The sequence below is a fragment of the Bemisia tabaci genome, chromosome 8 (assembly GCF_918797505.1).
Source record: "Bemisia tabaci chromosome 8, PGI_BMITA_v3".
NCBI lineage: Eukaryota > Metazoa > Arthropoda > Insecta > Hemiptera > Aleyrodidae > Bemisia > Bemisia tabaci.
This window is the reverse complement of record NC_092800.1, coordinates 37,968,507-37,996,112: the sequence shown is the minus strand read 5'-3', so window position 1 is coordinate 37,996,112 and position 27,606 is coordinate 37,968,507. Positions and strand designations below refer to the sequence as shown.

The following is a 27,606-nucleotide window of genomic DNA, read 5'->3' as shown; positions in this document are numbered from 1 at the left end:
TTTTCTTTTCTTTTTTTTTGTTTCAGTAAAATGGATCGGAGTGGGAAAAGGCCGTGAGTCAATCATAAGTGTTCCTTGAGTTCATCTCTCAATAATCATCCATAAAATCAGCTCTTTTTGAGTGTTTTACCTAAATCTGTATGTCTAAGGTCTCAGTCCTGTATATTTTCCATAGATTAAGTCTCTAGGTTTAAGATAAGCATCTCGTTCAATGTGTAATGTAAATTGGCAAATCAGCCCAGAGCATTATGTGTATTACATTGATTCTGCTTTGAGGAGCAATGTTTTTAAAATACGTATGAATAGTTATTCTGGGAGATGCACCACATCGTTCATATCAATCTATCGGTAAAAAAGCGGAGAATCAATCGTAAGTATTCCGAAAAATCATTTTCTCAGGGAAGGTGGCTTTAATTATTTTTTGGCTTTTTTGAAAGTAGATAGCTGCCCATATCACTTTAGCTTACCTCCAAAGTCAGACAGCAAAAAAAGCCTCTGTTTTTGAAAGCTGGTGTAGGTTTTTTTCTTCAATAACTGTAAAATCACGGAGTTAATGAAAAGAGATCTTAAAAACAGATCTCTGAAAGATAAAGTCTGCAATCACCTCATCGGCACAGATTTTGTAAATTTCCTTCCATTTCTCTCCACATCTTTCAATTTATTGATTTTATTTTTCCCTGAGTAATATAAATATCATCTACATAAAATGCATCACAATAATTTTTTATTAAATCGTACATGGAAGGTTTATTGTAAGCTGCTTCTCTCGACCCTAATTTTGGTCCAGATGTATTACTGCAGTCAGTTTTTTAAGTTTTGACCCATTTCAAGTGAAGAAAATATAGAAAATTAACTTTAAAGATACGGCTTCCCTTAGAGAACAGTCTCGAGTTCTTCATTCTCAATTTCCACTCATTTTATTTTATTTTTTTATTCATTGGAAAGAATAGCGTGCAAAATACATTTTGAATCAGACTGCATTAAACATACAGTTAAGGCAATGGTTTATGATACTGGTAAATTAGATTAATAGATTATCAAATGTTAATTTTTAATTTGGATTCTATTTTTTATGTTAAATCCTTGAATGGAACTAAGAAAAAAGAAGAAAATAGTGTCCAGTTTGGAATCGTTAACCAGTAATATTATCAGAGATAGTGTTGCGATAATCAAATGTAAGATGATGATAATCAGCATTCATACTCAGCAAGTTCAATGGTCTTTTCTATCGTTTGATATTGATTATCAATGCACACTTTGGCTAAAATTTTAGCCCATTTTGCCTTATTATTAAATTCAGCTGAATGATGTGCGAAATAGTGGTCAAACCAAAATTGGCAAACGCCACCTTTTTTTCTCTCCTTCTCTCCCTTTCAACATCCTTTAAGTCAGGTTGATTGATAATAATTTTATATGAACCAATATCATTTACTGGTGTGACAATAGAATTTAGCATTAATAAACAATTCAATTTTAAGTACTACAGGAAATTAGAAAAAGCTTGATGAGTGTATGGGTAGAATTGCTAAGTACTTTAGTTTTCTACTCTCTGTGACGGTGCGTTTAGTGAATTATTACGCTTTAATTTTTGGTGCTCTCAGGTTCAGTCTTAGGTTTCGGTACTAATAATGGAGATTTCAGTAATTACTTGTATGTGTATGCACTTTAAATTTAAGCTGTGGCTGTGTATCTACGGAAGGCAAAATTTAAGTTATTGTAACAATCAGTTTCATACTTAATGGGATTTCAATTGATTTCTAATCTGCTAAAACTTATGAAGAATGTTTAAGCAGGATTGTTTTTTTATTCTTCAAGGGGGATTTACCATACATTTTTGGCCACTCACCAAGCTTTCAGCTGGTCAGTATCAAGTTTTACAGAAAGTTTGTTTTCGTCATTCTGTAGTATTGATGTTTACTTTAATTTTAATTTTAATAACAATGTAACATTTTTATTTTTGGACACTAAAATTTATAGTTCGATCTTTTATCTGGTTTTTCCTTTGGAAACTCTTCTGACAAAGATTGTGTGCAGCCAGAAAGAACTAATTTTTACAAGAAACAAAGGATCTACTTATCATTTTGTCTGTAAATTTTACCACTAAAGGCAGCATGAATCAATCCATATATTTCTCTGGAGTTCTTGTTACTTCCTGTGGAGGTAGTTCCTCGATTTTCTATGTGGGGTGTCAGCTGGTTCAATTACTCCCATAATTTTATCACTTAGTTTTCTAAATTGAATGTGCAGTTGATAGAGGGATTTACTTTTCAAATGAATCGTGTGGGTACCAATTTAAGTATTTATTCTCTTAGAATCGAGTTTTACCATTTTTGTTGAGTGCCACTTTTCGATTTACAGTGGTTTAATCCCCTTATTTTTTTAATTTTATTTTTATGGATCATTGAGTAGTTTTTAATGGAATTCTTCTAAGAAAGATATTTTTCGTCTCTGAAAGTTTCATACATACCTTAAGTTATTGTGTTTTTTAGGTTTTGCTGATGCGATAAAAATGTCAGCCCGCACAACAATTGTTTTACTCATGTAAGAGCTTGATGAATAAATTCTGTTTACTGTCAAAAGATCAGTGTTCATCTCTACTTTGGTTCTGTTCCATCAAGCAAGATCATTCAGGGCAAGGCACAAAAACTCGGGAAAAACTCTTATGCCCGGAAGAGTCAGAAAAGTTAAGCAAAGAAAATTGTACCTGTAATCCTAATGCTTGGTCTGCATAAAGCCTCATCAGAAAAAAATCCCCGGTCTGTAAACAATTCTGCACATGATATCAAGTAAAATGATCATCAAATATAATATCTTGAAACACTTCTAAAATATCCAGAGGAATCAGAACTTCTTCTTTCTTTTAAATGAAAACGAATTTTGCCATACAAAAAGGCAATGAGACTGTGGCGAGGAATTTTTGCTGGGTTGTTGTGAAGCTATTCGTTTGTAAATTTTTGTGAAAAAAAACAAAAAGCTTACGAAATTCCCATCAGTATTTCTAAGGAGAGAAAAAGCTAATCAAAATCCGATCAACAAAAAGCCGAAAAGTTGACATAGCGAGGCCATGCCTGAAGCTGAGCTCAGCCAATCAGCAAACACCATTTTCTCTGCCTGGCTACGTTATCACAGCCTGTCAAAAATATCATCACAGACAAGTCCCATTTTTGGTATTTATTAAACGAGGTTTCCTTGCCATTCAGGGTTTTAGAAGGTTGCAAGGGCCAAGGAAAACCCGCATAAGTCAGGAATATTGAAAACAACCCGGAAAGTCAGAAAAAAAATCAGGGAATTCCGCTCCGAGTCAGGAAAATTCAGAGAAAAATAACCTCCATTGCGCACCGGTTCTGCATGTCAGTGTTGCCAATTTTCTGGAATTTTCGTTCGCCGGAACGATTGCCATGATTTATGCGCCAGTTCAACTTGAAGAGATCTAAATATCAACACCTATCTGCTCTTAATTAGTTTTTCCTTCCTTTTCTCCTTTTTTTTTTAAAATAAAAATGCGTCTTCCATCCGAAATATTTCGAAAATATGCTGTCATGAAGTTTCTACGTCACGACCGTCACAAATATTTTGTTCGTCAAAACGGCTGCTAGGAACAGTCAAAATCGTTGGATAAAAAAAAGCCCCCCCCCCCCCAAAAAAAAGAAAAAAACCGTTCCATTCCTTTGAGTGAAGTATTCACCAGAATATATGTTCGTGAAGCAGTCACTGCCGGAGGATTTAAAACGGAAATTAACTCAATTGAACTTTTTTTTGTGTCACGACCGTCACGTTTTTTATTTTGAAGCGTGTGATATTCTGAAAAATCTGTGTGTCCTCTATAGTTCTTACCACCAATTGTGCTCGGTTGCTGTTGAGTACACCCGCCGTTTGCCTTTAAATTTGTTATGATCGTCCCACCGCATAGGATATTTTGTGTGTGACAAGAAGGGGGAAAGATGCCTGATAAAAAAAGGTACCCTTATAAAATTATAAACCTGATACTATACTTGTCTAGGAGAAAAAACCCCGATCTAAAATAATCAAGTTGAATTTATAGTTATTTTTTGGAGGTCAAATTAGACAGTTTTCGTAGAATTGTCCATATGCGTTTCTCGCCGACCAGCGACCGCGCTGTTTGGCGCAATGCGTGAAGTATTCCCGCACTCTTGTAGGCGCTAAAATTCACTCCGCGCTGACCATCGCGCAACGGCCGCGGTGTGCGTTTCGTGCAATGCGTGAAGTATTCATGCTCTCTCGTAGGCGCTAAAATGCGTGTTGCGCCGAACAGCGACCGCACTATGTGTGAACTCAGTGAGATTAGAAACGATGATTCAGCATTTGATTCGAAAGAAACTGTAGAAAGAGAGCAGAGATAATGAGTTTGAAGAATGGCTGGACGAAATTGATGAAACGGTTCATGTAGAGTGCAGGAAAAAATATTCAAATGAAGAGTATTTCGAAAGTTAAATGAAAAAAAGAAGCAGAAACTTATAATGCGAGTGAATTTTCACCCCTGAAAAAGAGACTTACATCGGAGGATTTGACGTAAAGTGACTCCGTTAATTTTGCCAGTGAAGAATTGCACCGAAGAGTTTGAAAAGAAATTGCGGAAACAAGTAAATGAGTTGTCGTCTAAAAATGTAAACTGCACTTCTTAAAAAAATTGAAAAATTCTAAGGAGGAATAGGCCAAAAACAGGTACGAACACGAGTTGTAAATAGCTTTGATCTCATCGCTGACGCAGCAACGCACCATTCAGAATGAATTGATGAGTTGTATCATGGTTTTTATACTGATTTGCCGCCTACTTCCACTCCAACCTTCCACTCCGGGGAAGGAAATAACATTCGTCTCCTGTATCGAAAGTACCCACTAACATGTACCTACTTTGTCTTTCCGTCCGGAATTTTTCTTCTTCAGTAAAGAAATTTTTGGAGTCTTCATCAACTAAGCCTGTTACAGAAAACCTATCAAAGTCAAGGGATTCCGATTCTAAATTTTCGTGGCAACCCCCATTTTTGTAGGTCCACTTCAACTATGAGTAAATACTCAGGAGCAAAACTAAAAACATATCTCTGTACAGTATCACATTATCAATCAATTATACATATGTATATCGTTAATACACGTTTCAATAAAGATACGTGTATCGTGGTGCTTTTTGTTCTCTTTGCCTCTCTTAATTTAAAAATCTAAATTCTCGTATATACCTACACCCATTTTCAAAATTCTCTGTAAAGACGTTAACAGCCTGGGACGCTGAATGTCTTAAAATATATTAACTAACTAACTAACTGTCTATTCATCGATTAACCTTCGCAAACTTTTTCGTGAAAATTGAATATGTGCCTCCACCAGTTACCAGTTCTAGTATTGAAGATACTTTTACAACATAAAATGACGTCGCGTTGCTCTCGTGAATGTGATGCGTTGCGTGCGCACAATAGTCTGCATACCGAACTTCCAATGTGTTTCCTGCAACGCTCAAAGCGATAACTATTCTAACTCAGCCGCAGTAGGGTTGCATACACATCTTATCGAAGGCGAAATTCACTCGCCGAATGAAAGAATCCGCAACGGGTCGAAAGAGCTTTTCTGGGTCTTCACGAAGGGTGTGGAAGGCGTACAGGGCGTCCAATGATCAGGTGGAGGAATGGGATTGAATTAGAAATGAGGGGCTTTGAGGACAAGTCGCATAAGTGCAGTAATTTAAAAATTGATGTATTAATGATTTAAAACAAAAGTAGTCTTAATGCATATCGACGGTGTCAGTCGGCAATCACATAACTCGTTTGTGGTGTCTGAAAATCTCCGCCTCTATGTAATTTTTTTAAGGAGAACAAACTGACGTCATACCTTGAAATTTTTGCAGAATTTTCTTCGCACAGAGAAGAAAAATCACGACAGTTTTAAAGAATTGCCGTCGAGTAGTTTTCAGTTTAGAAACCCCGGTAAAAATTGGCAGTAGAATCTGTGTTCCAAAATACCCTAGATCTAAAGCCGGCTGTAAGATTTTCAATAGCTTCTGTAGCCGGCTGTACAATTTCTTATAGCCTTTTATAGCCGATGGCGATTAAGCAACAGCCAGACGATGAACTTTTTGCTAAACGTTACTAAATACGGATACTAGGACTTAGTTAGTTTTTGGACTACCGCTCTCTTTTTGTGCCGTAGTATCTTGATTTATTTTGCGAGGAAAGCTCCGTACTTTTGAAGGATACCTGTCATTCTTAATATGTTTGAGCTCCTTCAATATTTTATGACGCTGTGCAACACCTCTGTTGAGAAATAGTTTCTCGAGGCGCCGCGGCACGCTGCGACGCGGCCAGCGCGTAACACGCATTAGCGCCTACAAACCTAACAGGGATACTTCACGCATTGCGCAATACGTGAAGTATCCTGTTAGGTTTGTAGGCGCCAGTGCGCGTGTCGCGCTGGCAGCACGCTGCTCCGCTCTGTTCGGCTCTAATATTGAAACTCGCGGAGTCAGCGTTTTTCAACTCATGTTTTTGAAATGTTTGCACACTCTGCATGGATTGTTCTCATTTAAATTGATGAGATAAAAGATATGTATTTAAGGAAAATATAATGTGTGTTTTGTAAATATCATGGTGATTCCATGTCAAATTTAATGAAGCCGGCTGTAAGATTTCCAATAGCTTCTGTAGCCGGCTGTACAATTTCTTATGGCCTTTTATAGCCGATGGCGATTAAGCAACAGCCAGACGATAAAGTTTATGCTAAACGTTACTAAATACGGATACTAGGACTCAGTTAGTTTTAGGACTACCGCTCTCTTTTTGTGCCGTAGTATCTTGATTTATTTTGCGAGGAAAGCTCCGTATTTTTGAAGGATGCCTGTCATTCTTAATATGTTTGTGCTCCTTCAATATTTTATGACGCTGTGCAACACCTCTGTTGAGAAATAGTTTCTCGAGGCGCCGCGGCACGCTGCGGCGCGGCAGGCGGGCAGAGAGCGCTAAACGCGCATTGGCGCCTACAAACCTAACAGGGATACTTCACGCATTGCGCAATGCGTGAAGTATCCCTGTTAGGTTTGTAGGCGCCAGTGCGTCGCCGCTCCGCTTTGTGTCAGGCTCTAATATTTAATCTCGCGGAGTTAGCGTTTTTTAACTCATGATTTTGAAAAGTTTGCACACTCTGTATGGATTATTCTCATTTTAATTGATGAAAAAAAACATGTTTTAAAGGAAAATATAATAAGTGTTTTGTAAATATTAAGGTAGTTCCGTATCAAACTTAATGATTTCCAAAGCACACGAATTTCTACACAATTTCTTATAGCCTTTTATAGCCAATGGCGATAAAGTGTAAAGCCCGGCGATAGGAACTATAGCCCGACTCTATACTTTTTTATAGCTTCGTTTAGCCCGGCTATATGATTTGCTCCGCTTTCTACAGCCAGCTATATGATTTTCAATAGCCGTATTTAGTCGGCTATAAGAACTCCTATGGTATTTTGAAACGTAGCTCCTATCGCCCATTTTTACCAGGGAAATGATGTATGAGAGGAAGTCTGCGACGTCGCAAACCGAGTTATGTGATTGCCGACTGACACCGTCGATATTCTGAGAATAATTGGCTCCCAAATTCCATTTTTTAAGCATCAAAAAGTTAAAACGTCAGTTTGAATTTTCTTTCCGCCGTAAGGATCCATGTAATTTCGAAATTTTAAACACGTATTTCTCGAAACAGCAGCAACTACCCTTATGCGACTTGTCGTCCAAGCCCCTCAAATGTTTAGGTGCTCGATATAGAGAAAGCTATATACAAAGATGGTGACAAAGATAGGGAACATGGAGAGATCCTATTGGTTGAGACGGGCGGCTGCTGTACTAATTGTAAGAGGGAAAATGATCGTTACCTCCTTTGTCCATTGACCACTCGCCTCTACCAATAGGATCCCTCCATTTACTTTTTGCCTTCTTTGTCTATCTTTTTGTCTACTGATTTCAACAATCAGCCCGCACCGATTGCTGAAACTTTAACTGGCTTTGTCGGCAAGATAAGACAAGACACAGCCCTATCTGTGCCGTGATATCGATGCTTGTCATGCCGACATAAATCTAAACAATCCAGTGCTTTGCGATATATTGATTGATCTGTCATTTAAACCCATGAAAAAGGATCGATAAACAGGGTGTTCGCAGCGAACACCTGAATAATCGATTCATTACCGCAGCTTCAAATGAGGAAATATCGATAGTCGATCATTCACGCCTCGCCTCTGAAACAATCAGGCTAGAACGGAGCGACTAAGGAAACAACCACAAGGCTAGTAATCCGTAGATGGAGAATGATTCTAATTTTCTCAGTCTTATAAATGTAAAAATTGATAAACCCTCTAATTAACAGCAGCACTAAATAGAAAAATGCAAAGGCAAAAAAATAATTTAAACATCAAAATTTAGTAACACTTATAAATAAGGGAATATTCACAGGAAATCAATTAAAACTGCAACTGGGGAATAAAGTATACGGATCATAAATTTCAAAAATAGCATAACAATCTCATATTATTAGAAATTAAATTAATCATAATTGGATTGTATTTTGCAAAAAGGAACCAGAAGCATTGCAATGTTGTTAAGATTGTGCAAATTCTTTTGTCTTGAAAGAAACCCCTGATTATCCAGTAATAGTTCCTATTTTACTCGCTAAAAACTGTAAATTTAAGACGAAAAGAACCATGTATATTTCATATTTTTTCGTGATTTCAGTAATTTTATCGCAAAAAATGAACTTGCACAATCTTAGCATCATTGCAATGCCTTTGGTTCCTTTTTGCAAAATGCAATCCAATTAATCATCTCAATCATCATATTCATCATCGTATTGGAATAATTTTCTATTCAGCTACATGGAGGCGTTTCAGCATTCAACCATACCGGCAACGTGGCAGATTCATCCAAAGTTGCCAGATTGTCCAATTACACGAATAAATTTTACGTGTGTTTAAAGGGGGAAAGTGCCGATTTTTCAGCACTATCTGGCAAGTATGCCGGAAATTTGACGAGGGGAAAATTCGCAGACACCTATTCGTTTGGACGCGCCCGTCAAAAATCCGTGGTGATCCGAAGGGAATAATAGGCTGGATGTGGGTCAAAGTTGGTTGCCAGTGAGGAGGTGCGCGGCGCGGTCCAAATTTGTCTTTCGGGGCTTCGACGAACCTAGTTTACGAAGTTCGCAATCGGCTAATAATAGACTTGGCTCCTTAGTCTCCGACTCCGCTCAGAACCTCAGTCTCTCTCATAGCACCATACCGTGTCATTTACAAGTTCTAGTGGTTAAGTTAATTTACTCTGCAAAATGGTGAGTTCCTGAAAATTCCAAGTCCGATTGCCTAACACTGTGATTGTTTAAGTACGAACGTACGTTTGTTTAGTGAACGATTGATAGAAAAATGGAGTCCAAATTTTTTGTGAAAAAATCATTTATCGATAGGAAGTTCGACTTATGATTGGAGAGTTAGGGCTGGTGTTCCGTCTCTAATCTAGTCTAACACTTATATTTCAATTTTATTTTCAATTATATTTCTTAAGAGGTTTACTACATCAAGCTCGCTGTATTTGGAATGTGCCTTGGATGAAAAAAAAAATCAATCTATACCTAATTTCATGATTTTCTAAAGCACGAGTTTGAAATTAAAGCACTGCCGCCAGAAACCTGGGAACGATTGGCATTGAAAATTCAAAACAAAAGAGCCTCCTATGGGTCTCTTCTTTAAATATCTGCTTCCTTTGAAATATCATGATTTAAGAGGCTTCTCTGCAACAATACATTGACCCGAAAATCTTAACGTTTCATTTCTAGTTATTTGCGGTCAGATTAATGACAAGTCTCTGTGTAATATTTGCGCGGATTAGATACTTTCATTATTATTGTTCATATCTTTAGCATGATTTTCCTTCATTCAGACAAATTTTTGACTTATCTCGCTCTTTGAATTGGAATTAAAAGTGACTCCGTCTTTTTCTTCCACTCGGAGTTTGCGCCTGCAAGGTGACGATGAGCAATTTTTCTTACTGAGAAGTAACTGCACAAACTTACTTTCATTAGAAAAGAGCTACAGCAGTATTCTGTCGCGTTTAACCGTTGGACAACTATTTTCTCGGGGCATATTTAGAAGAAAACCTTGCGTAACACGCGACATATCCTTAAGGTGTCTCCTTTGCGTATGGTGCAGCTATATAAACCTCCAAAATTGCAGGGAAAAAAATTGCTTTGACAAAACCAATTATAAGAAAAGAAATGACACTAACAGCTCCCCTTAGTTAAAAAGATGTTTGTAAAATTCTAGTGGTGATGAGTCCAAGGATGTCATAAATTGTCGTTTGTGAGCCTTGATGCCACTTCCTTTCTAAATGATGTATTTTATAGGGTTTTTAAGTTGTGCCAAACATTTAAAAGCTTATAAAAAATACATTTTTCTGAACTTTCCCATTGTTTGTTGGATCAAATGGCACACATTTTCTAACAAATTTTGACATTTTGAAAGAGGATTTGACCTTCAATTTGTGTTCCGATGGCGAAAAGAGACATGCTAAAAGAAATCTGCGGGAAGAAGTATTGAAACTTCTTCCTCCGAGGAATTGGACTTAATTTTGCAATTTGGAACTACAATTTCTGGCTCCTCTGTAAAAACACTTATGCGCATAGGGAAACTAATGGCACATACGTTGTTTTTAAACCGGACTAGAATTTATAGTTTCAAATTGCAAAATGTAGTCCAATTTTACTTTATTTCCTCTACAAATATTCCTTACCCTTCAGGTAATCAAGGGCAGCATGATATACCTAGTCTTCTTTAAACTTAAGAATCTTAAAGTTTACTCATGAACCACATGTTGAGGGACTTAAGAGATATTGTAAATCACGCGGCTTTGGCAACGCGTGGTTTTTTTTTTTTTTTTTTTTTAAAAAAAAAAAAAGCCAGGGAATCCATTACCTAATATTAATTATTTTATTGTTCTCATTCCGACAGTATTATAAAACTTTTCCTTTTCGTCTGTTTCTAGGCCGATCTTTCAGACGAGGATGTCGCAAGTGAGTACATACCTACTTTTTCAAATTATCGTCGCTAGTTTCAATCCCCCTTACGGTGAAAATTCATTATTATTCAGACCCTGAGCTTCCAGCTTAAGTAATGTAATCGAGAAAAACAAACGTTAAGTTCTGAGATCAACATTATTTTGAGCTCAATAATAATTGGTTGAGCGATTCGTTGAGTATTGTAATGACCCTATAAAGACTAATGGATGTCAGATCGAGTCTTTTCCAAAAACAAGTTTGTCATAGCAAGCGTTGTCTTCTGAACAAGTCACTCAACTTTTCCACAATCAGTCATCAGTCAGCGAATCTGAGTTTTGACCTTCAAAAAGACATACATTTTATCAAAATAAAGATGGCAGTGTGTAGAGTACCATTAACGGCAGAATATGGTCATTTGAGAATCCACGAGGAGCTGTTCTTCGGGGGAAATGGCTGAGACGTTGCATGCACAAGATTCAAAATGACAAAGCATGAGTTTTCATTTTCTTTCTTTACCACGAGCTTCACTCAAATTAAACAGTTAGGTGTATTTACTCTGTTTTTAACCGATATTGTGTATCCCAATAAAAATACAAAAAAAATATTTTCAATCTAAACCTCCACGATGTCAAGGTCGATAACCCCTTCCCACCCTGAGTCGCCGCCATTTTTTTCTGAGCTAGGGTCACCATGGGACCCAACGTCCGAACACCTTCAGTGCATCTTCCGTCCCAACACTTCACTATGCAGACACTTGATGCCATAATGCCATATTGATGACACTTCAAGCCATAATGTTGGTTTGGTCTTCTTTGAAAAAATAAATTAGGAGCGGAGGTTTTGAAACACCTCGAGCGAGGTACGCTTTTTGCAGGTTCACCGTCGCACGGACGGTGGATCGAGTCAATCAGAGAGGTCGGACACGAAATTTTTGACAAAAACTGCAAATTTTGATGTTTTATTTCGTTTTACATTTTAAATTTCATGGGGTGCTTATAGTAGAAAACTTCACGAGGAAACTAATGGAACCACTTTTAGAAATTTTTTTGTATAAACGGAGTTATATAAGCGTTTAAAGTTGCAAAATTTTGTCCGACCTTTCCTATTGACTCGATCCACTTTGCGTCGATTCATAGAGAGAAATCCAAAACCTAAACAGCTCCATAAGAGGTTATTAAAAGTGTGCGAGGTCTTCATTTTACTTTAAAATAACCTAAATGCCCTCCGTTCGTGAAATTTTTATTAAAATTTTTTTTTCTCACATTTTATTGTCATGAATCGCTTCTCTTAGGACAACGGATTCTTGTTAACAATAAAAAGATTTGCACAGATTTAGCGACACCAGCGGGCTGATTGTTGAAATTTATAGACAAAACTACAGACAAAGAAGACAAAAGTGATGTATAGGGTTCCTATTGGTGGAAGCGGGTGGTTCGAATGGACAAAGGAAGAAGGCAATATACCTGCTAGTAATTAACGGGAGCCCACGAGAGACTATACGGACGGTGAAAGTGCCGGACCATGTATGTCGTCTTGCGACGCTATAGACTTCCTGTCATAATTTATTTTTTAAATGGAAAACTACTCAAAGTTAATTCTCGAAAACTTCCCTGTTTCTTCTTCTCTGTGCGAAGAAAACTCTGTGAACATTTCAAGAAATGTTAGTGATTTGTTCTCCTTCTAAAAAATAAAATAGGAGTGGAGATTTTTAAACATCGCAAACGAGACACGTGGTCTAGTAGTTTCACCTTCGATATAGTTAGTCCATCATTTTCTCCCTTTGTCTATAGGAACCACCCATTTCAACCAATAAGATCGCTTCATACTCCCTATGTCTTCTTTGTCTATAGCTTTGTCTATCAATTTCAACAATCAGCCCGCTGGTGGCGCTTCTCAGGTTCTGAATTCTGCAATATTTACGTAGAAAACGTTCTGATGAAAAAAGTGATGTTCAAAAATATTGCACTGGAAAAAAAAAAAAAAAAAAAAAAAAAAAAAACACATCGGATCTAGATTCCAGACTCTTGAAAACATTGACAAGAAAAAACACTCTTGATTCAATCGGATTTTTGCTTGAATCAAAACGAAATCCGATTAAATTGAGAGGCTTGGTTCTTGATTTGAGCCAGATTCTGATTGAATCAACAGTACTTTTTCTTGTCGATGTTTTTAAGAGTCTGAACTCTAGATCCAATGTGTTTTTTTCCCAGTGTAGTAGTTTCACCGTCGATATAGTTAGTCCATCATTTTCTCCCTTTGTCTGTAGGAACCACCCATTTCAACCAATAAGATCGCTTCATACTCCCTATGTCTAATTTGTCTAAAGCTTTGTCTATCAATTTCAATAATCAACCCGCTGGTGGCGCTCCCCAGGTTCTGAATTTTGCAATATTTACATAGAAAACTTGCTGATGAGAAAAGTGATGTTCAAAAATATTGCACTGGAAAAAAAAAAACACATCGGATCTAGATTCCAGACTCTTGAAAACATCGACCAGAAAAAATACTCTTGATTCAATCGGATTTTCGCTTGAATCAAAACGAAATTCGCTTAAATTGAGAGGCTTGGTTCTTGATTTAAGCTAGATTCTGATTGAATCAAGAGCACTTTTTCTTGTCGATGTTTTTGAGAGTCTGGACTCTAGATCCAATGTGTTTTTTTTTCCAGTGCAGGCTCTGAATTTTGCAATATTTACATAGAAAACGTGTTGATGAGGAAAGTGATGTTAAAAAATATTGATGAAAAGAAATCCAGATGAAAAGATAAGCGACGTGACACCTACGCTGTAACAAGAGACGAAAGTTCGGGACCAGGGTCCCTCCGGAATCCGAACCGTTTGCCAACGGGTGAACGCGCGACGATGGGGGTGTGGAGAGGGAGGAGGGTAGAGGGCAGGGGGGGACGACGTTCGCGGATGACGTGTAGATGCGCCCGCCACAGACCAACTTGAAATAGATCTTCGTTTTTCCGTCCGACCGACCGACGGCCGACGTTACGCCTTAAAAGACTCGGCCGACTATTTTTAAGACACGGCCGGAATCTCTGCTCCCCATAGATGCCGAGTCACCAGAGAATTACAACATTTGTTCAAGGCTTGAATCTATATGGAAAGTGAAATTTCAAAAGGCTCGAATACATTTCATAAAATTTGAAATTTATTGTTGGTTTTTTTTGGAGTTATTAATGGGACCGAGTTTCTGAGAGGAACCAACCCAAATTTTCAAAAAAATTGAATTAAGAATGTTTTTGAGTTTCACTCGCCGTAAATTCTCTCCTGCCAAAAACTGAAAGTCTAAAATTAAACAAAAATATGTGAAAAGAGGGGTTACAGTTCATTTTTTACGAGCAACGAGTGAATGTCTAATGTTTAGGCCTGGTGTGGAAAATGCCAAAATCGAGAATCACTGTTTTGAGGCGTTTTTTGACCTTCTGAATGCATCTCATAAAATTTCACGCAAATCAATTTCATAAAATTTTATATCAAGAAAATTATTTTTATTTGTAATATTTGGCAACAAAATATTCTGAATACATAATATAAATAGAGAAGTAGTATACGTGTCAATTATGGAAAAATAAATTCCAGTCATAATGATCTTGATAGTTGCTGTCGTTGCTGTCCTGCTTGGAATTGGTATCGAAAAGAGGATTTCAAGCATCAAGGGAGAGGGAGGGATCAAAAACTTGCTAAGTCCTGACGGAAGAACTTTTATATTATTTAAATATTACTCAAAACTACTTTCGCACACGAATTGTATTTTTGTCTTTCTTCCCTGATGTATTTTTGTGACTGTCTTCTCCCGGTAGCTCCAAATCCGCATTTCTATGGAACCAAATTTCAGGGTAGCAGGTTTGATGGGATGGGTTATCGAAAGTTAGAATTAGTTGTGCTTCTACATCTTTGGTTCAGATGGATATTGCCGAATTAAGGTCATCGTCTTGATCCTTCTTTCTCGTTGATTGTATAAAGCTTTGAAAACAGAGAGAACCGTAGATGGCTTTTCGGGGGAAACATTAGTGATTTCCATTATTCGAATCCACATCTTAAAATTTAAAGAAAACTATTCAGAAATTTCCCTCCAAAATGAAACATGTTACCGTGGGAAAGTTGGCAACGTCCGAATGTTCATACGACTTTCTTCCCGAGCACGGCAGAAATGGGCTTCCGTCTCACGGGAATTTTGCATTCGCGGGTTCAACGCCTCGATATCAATTAGCAAACTCATCGCGCCTTCAATCTTTGCTGATGCCACTCGCACTGCCATCAAGTGCGAATAGTTGTATCATTTAAGGCGCCGCCTTCCATTTCCCGTCACGCTCGCCTGTCCCGTAACCCTTCTCGCGGTTACATGCACTTTCTCTGCAAAAACTTGCAAGCACATGGGTATTCTGTTCTTCCTTCATTCAATGACTTTTTATTCACACATGCATTTAATTTAATCACTTGGTTTTTAATTTTTACAGAGGTAAAATTCGCGTTCGAAATCTATGACGTAGACGGTATTGGTGCAATTGACGGCACCATGTTGGGAGCTCTCCTGAGGGCACTCAACCTTAACCCAACTGAGGGTTTCATTGAGAAATTGGGAGGAACCAAGAAGAAGGGTGAGTTTAAACGATTTCAACACTACCCCTTTTCATGACCCCCAAAGCTCTTGGATTTCTCCCCTATGGCGAAATTTATTACGAGGTCACATAATCACAAATTTTGACTGCCAGTGTCTCAAAATATTACCTCTTCTTTCATAGATTCAATGAATTTTCCAGAAGAATATTATCCAACGAGGAGTGTAAACTCGCAAAAAATCTCAAAAATCAATGATTGCTTGCATCAGATGGGTATACCATGAACCATGCGATTCCATTCTAAAATGTCTATCTTTTTGCTTATAATATTCATAGTAAATCGTTGGGAAAATTGACTCACTGATTTTCTGATGAGCCCTGAAATTCTTGTGGAATCTGTGGTCCATCAAAAATGGACTTGTTCATGTTCACATTGTATAAATATGGACACAGAGCGCAGACATGCAAATATAAACGAAAACAGCTGAACGTTTTTAAACACGTTCTGATTGACTTAATGAGTTTAAAACCAGCCTTTTTGAGCACGTATTCATTTAGACACTCATAATTTTTAGTGGGTCAGTTGCAGTGGTCACAGAATCATGATTTGATGCTAGCCTCTTGTAGATTAGCTAAAAATAATGAGATCTGTCCAAACAGCAACACTCTACGTTCAATATTAGCCGAGATATCGCGCTTTGAAAAATTCGGTTTATGCCGTCATCCACCGCGGTAGTGATACCCTTGGTTTCTTCCACCTTGCTTTTATCAGTCAACGAGACACACATCTGCTCTGGTTACTCATCGTGAAACTTGGATTAAAGCAGGTTCTGAGCAACCAAGGGTGTCACTTCCACGGTAGATGACTTAATAAATCGAATTTTTCAAAGCGCGATATCTCGTTTCATATTGAACGAAGAGAGTTGATGTTCGGACAGACTTTACTACTACAAGAATCAAGCATCAAAACACAATTCTGAGACCAGCGCAACTGACCCTTTATTCCAATTTAGTTTTTGCACTGTTAACTTCTGGCGCAATGTTTTTCGTTGTGCATTAACTTTTACGAATTTCATCGCAGGTGAAAAGACAATCTCATTAGAAGAATTCCTGCCAATCTACAGCCAAGTCAAGAAAGACAAGGACCAAGGAGTGTACGAAGATTTTATTGAATGTTTGAAATTATACGACAAGGCAGAAAACGGACTTATGTCATACGCTGAATTACATCACATTCTATTGACCCTTGGTAAGTGGCGAATCTGATCTTACATCAATTTTCGAGATAAATGTACTATTTTCTCACTAACCTTTGACAAGTTAAGGCTTACAAGGAGTTGCTTTTTCGGTGTAATAAAGTGTGATTCGGTGTGACAAAGGGAGTATTTTCTTTAAAAAAATCTACCTAAAATATACAACCCTGAATGTTTTGTGAGCCTGTAGCCGAGGGCCCTTTGTTTGAATTTTATACAACTTTAGTCATGAAAGGAAAGTCATAGAATCGGCATTCTTCTTCTAATTAGTGTAATTTGAGTGGTCCAGACGTTTAAATACGTATATCACATCAAGGAAAAAGCCGTATTTTGATATTTTACAAAAATTACCTTTTTGAGATTTTACCTCCTTAAACCATGTGATCATACTTCATTCCTCTGAATTACTATTTGCTAAATTTTTCGTTATTATCAGTCATTGGCGGATCCAGGAATTGACATTTTAATATCGATTCTCGGAGCGGCCAGCCAGAAGTTCCGACGAGAATCGATTGCCCTGGTAAAAATTGGCAGTAGAATCTGTGTTCCAAAATACCATAGACCTACAGCCGGCTGTAAGATTTCCAATAGCTTCTATAGCCGGCTACACAATTTCTTATAGCCTTTTATAGCCGATGGCGACTAAGCAACAGCCAGGCGATAAGTGTATGCTAAACGTTACTAATTACGGATGCTAGGACTTAGTGAGTTTTTGGACTACTGCTCTCTTTTTGGGCCGTAGTATCTTGATTTATTTTGCGAGGAAAGCTCCGTACTTTTGATGGATGCCTGCCATTCCTAATATATTAGAGCGCCTTCAGTTTCGTATGATACTGTGCAATACCTCTGGTGTGAAATAGTTGCTTCGAGCGCCGTGGCACGCTGCGGCGCGGCAGGCGGACAGCCAGCGCAAACGCGCATTGGCGCCTACAAACCTAACAGGGATACTTCACGCGTTGCGCAATGCGTGAAGTATCCCAGTTAGGTTTGTAGGCGCCAGTGCGTCGCCGCTCCGCTTTGTGTTAGGCTCTAATATTTAATCTGGCGGAGTCAGCGTTATTCAACTCATGATTTTGAAATGTTTGCACATCCTGTATGGATTATTCTCATTTTAATTGATGAAAAAAATATGTATTAAAGGAAAATATAATGTGTGTTTTGTAAATATTAAGGTGGTTCCGTATCAAACTTAATGATTTCCAAAGCACACGAATTTCTACACAATTTCTTATAGCCTTTTATAATCGATGGCGAAAAAGCAACAGCCAGGCGATAAAGTGTAAAGCCCGGCGATAGGAACTATAGCCCGGCTGCATAATTTTTTATCGCTTCGTATAGCCCGGCCATATGATTTTCTCCGCATTCTACAGCCAGCTATATGATTTTCTGTAGCCTTCTTTAGCCGGCTATAAGAATTCCTATGGTATTTTGAAACGCAGCTCTTATCGCCAATTTTTACCAGGGTGTTCAGCACAGGTTTAAATGGAGAAAAACCAGCGTTGCCAACATTCTGGATCCGCCTCTGTTTTTAGTCGTTTGACATTCATACATGTTTACTGATTTTTATCTTCCCTCGTCAATTCTCCAGGTGAGAAATTAGAAGAGAAAGAAGTCGATGAAATCTTCAAGGACTGCATAGACCCCGAAGATGATGAAGGCATGATCCCATATGTTCGTAAGTAGACAACCAAATAAACAACATCAGTTATTCTTAAGGAATCTCAAAAAACTCCTTTGCACCTTGGGTAACGGATGAACTGTTCTGACCTACTTCATTGAATGATTTTAGTAGCATTATGGCCCCTTTTTGTTCTCTCTGAATGATTACCATCCTAAATACTGGGTTTTCCAAGTCCTCCTCTCTTATGTAGTAAACCCTTTTTGAATCCCTTATTTTGATTCCTTCGTTATGATTTGACGTCATGATTTTTAGTTCTCTCGGTCGAAGAACCGACTATCAGCATGAAAATTCATACCCTCCGTGCCTGATAGCAACTTTAATTTTGTACCATTTTGAATGAGTATTTGGAGGTTTTTCCTTCTTTTGAAGGTTGTTTCTTCAGTTTTGGCGCAACGCTTGAGTAGATCGCTCAAATTTGATTGAATTTTGATTAATTTTTGAAAAAGTTGATGCCGCTGTTCATGTTAAAAAATTAAAAATCCAAATGAGCCATTGAAGACTGCTGGTGCGACAAATTATGAGTCATATTTCAATTATGAGTCATGATATTGTATATTTGCGCTAAATCTGAAGACACAGCCGATTTATATACCACCTTAATCATTTTACCTCAATCATCACTCGAACGAATAGGTGGGTCGGAAGGTATTCAGTAGGCAGTATTTAGCTAAAAACTAAAACTAAAAACTAAAAGCTAAATTTGATGCGTCCAATAAGCTCATAGCTTTGGTCGTAGTTTGTACATAGGTAAAATGCGCTTCTTTGAAAAGTAGTTTTGGCAGTTTTGCTTCAAGTAGAACTGATGCTATTTGAAGTATACAAACATTTTGTTTTCATTTAATTTAAACTTGTAATTTATTTAGAAATTCTAGCTTCGGCGCTCAGCATAACTTGATTGAAAGGAGTTTTGTCCTATTCGGCAAGCACTTTTTACTCTCTCCAACGTTGTGAACGACCATTTAACAAGTTAAATATACTGGTGTTTTAATAAAATCTTCGTCTGTCTGACCGAGGAAAAAATTGGCGTAAATTCACAGTAAAAAGATTGAATTACTGATTCTTATGAATTAAGTAAATTATTTTGAACAGCATTTTTCTTGATATGAATTATGGCTATTTATCGAAAGTTTTCAACAGCATTGCACCGTTGAATAGTCCGTATTCAAGTTAAACGTCCATTCTCATATTTCACGGACTAGCCTGAGTTCAAGTTGGGGAGGATCAAAGTTCCAAAATTATAGACAGTCTCGATAAACTTTGGAATGAACTCACTCGAGCTGAGGATTGAACCTGCATCAGTGACTGCATTCGGTCACCGGATGGAACTGCACTTCGTGAACATGCAGAAGTTTGACAAAGTTTTTCAGTAGTCGGTACATGGGCAAACCCTTCAAACGTGTGCGCTTGCTGCTCAACCACCTTCAGTATACCTAGGGTTGATTTTGTAGAGTTGGGCCTGTAAAACCTGTAAGCTCCTATCAGCTCCTGTAGATCTATTTGCATCCCCCTCTATTCCACCGTAAATTATCTTTTGTGTTTTGTCATCTAGTTTTTTTGCGACCATATCCATGATTTTGTTCCTTCATCATTCGATTCTATTTTTTCCAGCTTTCGTCAAAAGGTTCATGGCTCTTAAAACAGTTTTTTAATTTAATTAACTAAGACCTGTTCCGTACCTTCCAAAACCCGTAATCAGCTTCCAAGTTGATTTGTTTCACCAGAGTAAGTTTTTTTCTTCGCTGATGTGGAAATACGTGCCTAGCACGAATTTAAAAGAGTCAAATGTTTTTCATGAAATAAAACCTAAAAAGAAACGCTGCTATACTAATTGCTGATCTCTAATCGTCTCTAATCCTACACGGATGAAAAGACTTTATAGTTTTGTGAATCCTGGAGATTCATTCGTAAGGGATACTGAAGTTGTTGGTAGCAATGAATGTTTTTTGCGCTTTTATTTACCTTGATTGAAATTCGGTCGCTGAAACCAAAAATCAGTGAAGGTTATCAATGAAAAAAGAGCTTGAATTCGAGAACCAATAACTTCAGTGCACCGAACCAACTAAAAGTTTTTTTCTCTTCGTGATTTTACTGCGGCTGCTAACTGTGGTAAGGGAGGGAGCCAACTGGAAAGGAAGAACTCTTTTTGTCACCAACTCATTTGATTGCTGGTAAAACCGAAGTTAGCTCTAGAGGGACTTCCATTGCCTGTTGGCTCCTGCCAACGCCATGAGCTATTTTTTTAACTGTTTACATTTAAATATATGTTACTCGTACGCAATAAATTAACCAAAGCAAAGTTAGACATTAACCTCGAAACAACATTTTTATTTGGTAGTAGAGCTCAAATATTTTTCTCCTATCGTCAAATCTCGCCGAAAAAGGTAAAAAGAAAGTGGAAAAAAATTCTTGCAGGAAACTTTTCTCTATTGTCAACAAATGCCGAATTTTTAGTGCTGAGCTCTGTATCATCTTGGGCGCTTTTTATTTTTTCCTTTTTTCCCCCTTTCCCTACGCACCATTCAGATTGAATGATTCAAAGAATTTCTTATTGGTGTTGAACCAATCAGAGTCATTCTATCATGTTCCTTCTTCAGTAGACGCACTAGACGCAAAGGATTCCATCAAACGTGGTCCGAAAGAATTTCTCAATTTTATTTTGCATTTTTCCCTCTCATGATTTTTTCACGCGCGGTAGTATCGAATGCATGGTAAACTTTGCTCCATAAGTAGCTAAATGTCCCTTGTTTATGATTTTTAAGCATGGTTTTTTTTTTGGCATTAAACCTACCTACAGATGCCTAATATGTACATGTGGTTTTTGATCAAAGCTTGTTTGTGTGCCCTTACTCGAACACTGTATCTTTTACGCACTCTTAACTTTAGTTCTATTTAGACGTGCTGTATTAATAATTAATCATCAATCGGATGATTCCATATCAAATTACTGATTCTATTGAGCGAATGAATGAATGATGGTGAGCAAATTAAAACTTTTGAAACTGAAATCCTCAAAAGTTTCAAAATCACATTGACGTCATCGTAACAAGGAGAAAATATTTGAATATGCCACAAGATTAACGATTTTATTGACTAATAGATTGATAAAGAATTGTACCAACTCTGCTTAAAACGATCGTGCTGGCACCATATTGATGAGTGAAATGTGATACTTTGTTGACCCTGGCATGGTATCAATATGGTACCACTCGGTCTCAACATTCTTTTATGTTGGTGTTATGTTGGTCACTGCAAAGGTGCAGAAAGTTCTTCGGCCTCTGCAGTACAGGGCCGGATTCACCTACTTGCCGCCCGTGGGCCGCCTGTATTTTGCCGCCCCCTTCTCATTCGTTTTGAAACATCAATAAAAACCATCAAGTGAACGTGCAGCGGGGAGGGGTGCATAAGACGCGTTTACTCGTGTTGGACACATTTTTTGCGAAGCCCTGTCAACATTACCAACAAAAGTTCAAGGAACTTTGCGCGAAAGTTAAGTTCCGTGAACCTATCTCTGTGTGAACAAGGCCTTCCATTAATATAAGAAATGAACGAAAAAATTATGAAAGAACAAACTGACCGCACTGTGTTTGACGCAATGCCTGAAGCATTCCTACATTCAAATAGGCGCTGTGCATTTCGCACCGACCGCCTCTGAACGCACTGTGTTTGACGCAATGCGTGAAGTATTCATGCAGTCTTGTAGGCGCTATGCGCTTCACGCCGCGCCGACCGCTGCTGACCGCACTGTGTTTGACGCAATGCGTGAAGTATTCGTGAAGTCTTGTAGGCGCTATGCGTTTCATGCCGACCGCCGCGCCGCTCCGTTCCAGGTTAAATTGCGTGTTTGGTTTCTCTCTTAACTCGGCTAATTAAAGGTGTTGTCTCTTGTATCACCGAAAGACGACAAAATTAAAAATTACTATACTTTTACTCGCAGGAAATGAGAGATTCTGTCGCCTTTTCTCGTTTGTAATTTATTTTCTAAATCCGATTTTTTTCTCTCTTTTTTTGATACCTACATTAAAAAAATTGCAAAATTTGCCGCCCCCTAAATTTGCCGCCATGGGCCGCGGCCCCTGTGGCCATGCCCTTAATCCGGCCCTGCTGCAGTAATGAGCAACCAGGGATTCAGCCTACTTACGATGACATTGCGCGTTCGCAGTAAATTTCATCATAAAATAGCGCTATTGCGGGAATTTTCTGAAAGTTAAACACGGTCTCATTCATTTTCTAAAAATTCAACGCACAATCCTCTTTATGTTGATCACTGTGAATCTTACATGCTTTTTAATGAAATTAATCGTTTTTTAAAATCGGATCCCATTCTTTTATTTAATTTGTACCTTTTATTCCCTCCCTAAATTAAATGTGAAAGTTGTGTGCATGTGGTGCTCTAAATATTGACCGTGATCTGTTTTCGTCTTAACTTGGACCTTAATAATATAATTACTGCATTCAATGTGTTTGTCCATTTGTACCCGTTTACAATGAGGATACTCAGAATTTGACATCTCTGTTTTTCCTTCATTTAAATTCTTTTTAAAATATTCCAGGCTTTGTAATTTTGTGAACTAGTTGTGTGGGAACTAAGATAATTTCTTCTGCCGGGAATATTGTGTGTTTTTCATTTTTATGTGCGATTCCAAACTCCGATAATGATCTTTTATTTACATCACAAAACTGTCCTTCTTTTAATTTACAGCGAATACAGGATTATGTCTTCTGATTTCGATTGGACGGCTCTCATGAGTTTCAAAATCAGTGGTGTGGCGTGCTTTGCGATATATCGATAGATCTGTCATTTAAACCTATGGAAAAGGATCGATGAAACAGGTGTTCGCAGCGAACACCTTAATACTCGATTCTTTACCATAGCTTCAAATGGAGAAATATCGATAGTTGATCATTCACGCCACGCCACTGTTCAAAATAGTAATTCATTCGATTATAAATAAAAGTTGTTGGTGAAAAATCTCTTGGTTTATCAAAAGGAATACAGTCGAACCTCGATAACTCGAACCTCGATAACTCGAAAACCTCAATAACTCGAAGAAAATGTCCGTTCCCTTCCGCAGAAGGCCAAAATCCTCGATAACTCGAAAAATTTGTTCCGTTAACTCGAAGACATTTGAGGCTCATTTGTACCTCAGTAACTCGAAGGAATCGGCGGTTTACCTCTATAACTCGAAGGCAACTACCATGTGTCAAATATGTACCTCAGTAACTCGAAGGAATTGGAGAAAAACCTCTATAACTCGAAGGATGCTTCGGCCCAGATAATCTCAAGGCGGCCGCAGGCAATCAGCGGTGGCAGGTTAATCAATTTATCATCAGTTAATGTTGTGACGCGTTAAAAAAAAATGCGCAAGTGTTCCGCGTTGAGTGTCGCCCAAAAAGTGAGCATATTGGAGGCGGTGAAAAACAGAGGTGCGAAGACAAAGGAACAAATTGCAAAAGAGTTCGGTATCCCACCCAGCACCCTCTCAACGATATTAAAAAACGAGGAGAAGATCCTTGAACTTTCAAAAAGTGACGGGGCACGTGGCTGCAAAAGGAAACGGGAGAGTGAATTTTCTGATGTCGAAGAGTGCCTGGTTGTGTGGATTAAGCAGTGCCGGGACAAGAACGTGAACATAAGATGACGAGCCTCTTGTCCCAAAACCAGTGGTGCCAAATAAGCAGGCAAAGAGCATACTTACTACACTCCGAGATTTTGTGGAGCAACTGCCTAATGTTAGTGATGATGTTTTTTCTGCTTTGGTAACACTTGAAAATGAGGTAGATAGACACCGTTTGCGACACTTGCAGCAGAGCAGAATAACTCAGTTTTTTAAAATTTAATTCTTGATCTTTGTGTACATATTTTTTCCAATAATAAACCATTGTCCTACCCCGATCGGACGTGGGGTTAAATATTAGTTCCTACTTTCATTCCCCAATATTCCCTTATTATGATAACGTAAAACAAATAACGGTTTTTTTTTTTCTGAATTGACCTAGCACCAACCTCGAACCTCCAACCTCGATAACTCGAATTTTTCATCTCCAAACCTCGTTAACTCGAAACCTCGATAATCTCGAAACCTCAATAACTCGAATTTTTCATCGCTTCCCTTCAGCTTCGAGTTATCGAGGTTCGACTGTAATTAATTAATCTTGAATGTCCCTTCTGCCGTTGATACTATCAAGTATGGATCAGCTTTTTGGAAAATAACAACGGCTCTTTAAATGAGTGTCTCAATATTTTAACTGGCCTATTCTTTCTTTTTTCAATGATGTATTAGGTACCTTAAAATAAAAAGCGTATTCAAATGTTGCCGTGCTAAGGAAGAATGCCTCATGAGCCTTTGGATTTTGCCAAATTACCTGTGATAAAACATGAATTTCCAGGAAAATCTGTGAATATTTTTCCTCCGATGTTTCAGAATATCAGATCTAAATTATCAGAGGAAATATTCATAACCCTCCTCAAAATTTATCATTTTACCTGGGAAATGTGGCTTCTCTCGAATGTTCATACGGACTTTTTCCTTAGCACGGCAGAACACAGCTAGGCATTCCTGACAGATATTTGTATGATGAGAAAATGACGTAAAAATGAGGAAATGAAATATGACAAATTATTGATATCAAGTTTTTTTTTCACTTTGATTACATTTGTCAACCGTCATTTTAGGAATAATTATTTTAGATTGAAGTTTTAAAAGTCCGAAACAGATTGATTTCAACCATACTCTTCTATAAAAATTTAGGACTGCAAATTGACATTAATAAATATCATGTTTTAATGCCAGTATGTCCCTTGTTTTCAGCATTCTTGGCGAGAGTATGTGAAAAGCCCGTTCCAAAATCAATTATTCCTGAATAAGCTGGATCTCGACGCCACAAATTCTACATTCTGAGCCACTTCATCTTGTCAACAAACAAAACAGCGAGACAATGCGTGCCAGCGGAGCCGCTACTACAAATCTGTACAAATGTATGATCTGATGTATCCAAAAATATAATAATAAGGTTCACACACTTCTTTTTTAAATAAACTTGTAAAATAAACAGTTTTCGTCGGGAATTTATTGTACTTCAAATGACCCTTCACGATTTATTTAAGACATAAGTCGGCCTCCTGTGGTGTAGTGGTTGTAGCGCTGGCTCTATGATCGGGTTCGATTCCTGGCCAGGCGACCCGAGTTTGATGGTTTCAAACAACGGTTGCCTCGGGCTGGTGCGTAGTAGGGACGGAGGGGCGGGGCTCTAACTGGAAGCGCAGGATTATCACTTGTGTGGTATTTGAATTAGTGAAAAAAAAAAAAAAATTTTACGAAGCAGCCTGAGACAATGGTAACAAAAAAAAACAAGGGGGAAAAACGAGAAGCAAGGCTAAAAACACAACACTAAAAATCTGAGACGTTCCGACTCAAAACTGAATAATTTTCAGTCGGAAAATACAATAAAAATTGAAAAATATCGATGAAAAATCCTGAGATCTGCATGCTTGGTGGCCAACATCCCCAACATATCCCGAGAACATTGTAGGTCTCAGTTTGTTTCATCGATATTTTTTTATTTTCATTGTATTTTCCGATTGAAAATGACGTACAGTTTTGAGTCGGGGTTTTCACTGTTGTATAATAATACAACAGCTAATAAGCTAATCTAAAGGGAGAAAAGCTATAAGCTTTGTTTCCCGTTTTCCCCCCTTGTTTTTTCTTTCTTTTTCTTCTTTTTTTCTCTTTTTTCATGTTTATTTACGACATGTATGCTAGTTTAAAAAATGACTGTTGTCCAACACTTCAATGTGAAAACTAGAGAGGCGCTGCTTTTAACCCAAATTGCGAGACATTTCATGATATTCCACTCTATGTAGATTTCAAGGGAAAACTAACTTAGATTTTTGCGTGCGATAAATTTTTCACTTCGATTCGTATATTGCATGACATTTCCGATCAACCAATCAGCGAAAAAATCAGAGTTTTTTCAAATGTCTGTGCACTTGCAATTTGCGTTCATCTCTCGGCGCGCCTTGATTCGAGTAACTTCCGGTGGAAGAATCAATTATTACGTCAAGTTTTAGGAAAATATCAAAAATCATTCCAATGACTCACTTTTATCTGATTTTAAAGGAAATGTAAACATAACTGAGGGGCTTGGAGGACAAGACGCATGAGTGCAGTTTTTGCTATTTCGAGAAATATGTATTTGAAGTTTCGAAACTACATAGATCCTTATGGCGGAAAGAAAGTTCAAACTGACTTTTGAGCTTGAAAATTGAATTTAGGAGCGAATTTTTCACAGAGATATACATTCACACTAGTATTACTTGAAATCATTAACAACTCAATTTTTTAAAAACTGCACTTATGCGCCTTGTCCTCCAAACCCCTCTATTGATTAATGAGTTCAAACCGACGCGACGCGGAGCCAAGGAAACATGACAACAGCAATGAACGCTGCTATTATCACGGTGTTCAATCAAAACTGGTAAACAGATGTACATTAATGATAAAGAAACTTCGTGTAACACCGAAATAGTATTTATCGATACGTCAAAACTACAACATCGGTCATTTCGAATATTCAAACTACACGTGTTTTTTCCTGATTTTTACACTATTTAGAATAATTATTGATCTGCTGAATTTTTACTCAATTATATTGTTTCTGTTTAAAAGTTCGGAGGGGCGGGTGCGGGTTTTTTGCCATACTTGGCTGAAATGGGTGCAAGATCAAGTTCTTTGGAAAAACAAGTACCCTGCAGTGAGTGCAGGCGAGTGCTTCAAAATATGCAGCACACGGAGTTGGCCTCATGAATGTCATCGATGCAAGAAAAAATTTTGCGAACGTTGTCTCAAGAACTTCTTTTGCAAAAAATGCGAAAGCGCGATTGAAGAGGTTGGACGGATGGGATCGAATCAAGAATGCTTGCAGTAGCTACGCGAGAAATCACTAGTGAAACAGGCACGCAACAGTGTCAATACTGCTATAAAACAATTTACAGTGAATTTGATGAAGACTACTATGGTCCAACATGCAGTGTATGCTTGTCATTCATCTATCATCCTCAGAGGAATAAA

At 37.8% G+C, this 27,606-nt stretch overlaps 2 protein-coding genes across 3 annotated transcripts in view; both read left to right on the top strand.

Moving 5' to 3' along the window:
- The window catches only part of LOC109033811 (adenylosuccinate synthetase), a 34,896-nt gene extending 32,317 nt beyond the window's left edge, over positions 1–2,579 (top strand). Inside the window, 1 exon segment of the mRNA XM_019046589.2 lies at positions 27–2,579. Within this exon segment, the coding sequence (XP_018902134.2) occupies positions 27–79 (53 nt within the window). The 3' untranslated portion in view covers positions 80–2,579.
- Positions 2,580–9,139: 6,560 nt separating this feature from the next.
- Mlc1 (Myosin light chain alkali) lies at positions 9,140–25,593 on the top strand. 2 transcript variants are annotated; one of them, XR_002009080.2, is made up of 7 exons: positions 9,140–9,318; positions 11,025–11,052; positions 15,503–15,643; positions 16,686–16,853; positions 18,446–18,532; positions 20,147–20,260; positions 25,348–25,593. XR_002009080.2 is itself a non-coding variant. In XM_019046590.2 (6 exons), the coding sequence occupies exons 1-6, from the start codon at positions 9,316–9,318 to the stop codon at positions 25,401–25,403; spliced, it is 483 nt and encodes a 160-aa protein (XP_018902135.1). In that variant the 5' UTR covers positions 9,140–9,315; the 3' UTR covers positions 25,404–25,593. The 2 variants fall into 2 exon arrangements, 1 of the variants encoding a protein (XP_018902135.1); XM_019046590.2 differs by lacking the exon at positions 20,147–20,260.
- Positions 25,594–27,606: the final 2,013 nt, after the last annotated feature.

Coding starts and splice junctions, on each gene's coding strand:
- Mlc1 (XM_019046590.2), top strand. Junction 11,053..15,502: donor TTCAGACGAGGATGTCGCAA/GTGAGTACATAC, acceptor TAATTTTTACAG/AGGTAAAATTCGCGTTCGAA. Junction 16,854..18,445: donor TCACATTCTATTGACCCTTG/GTAAGTGGCGAA, acceptor TCAATTCTCCAG/GTGAGAAATTAGAAGAGAAA.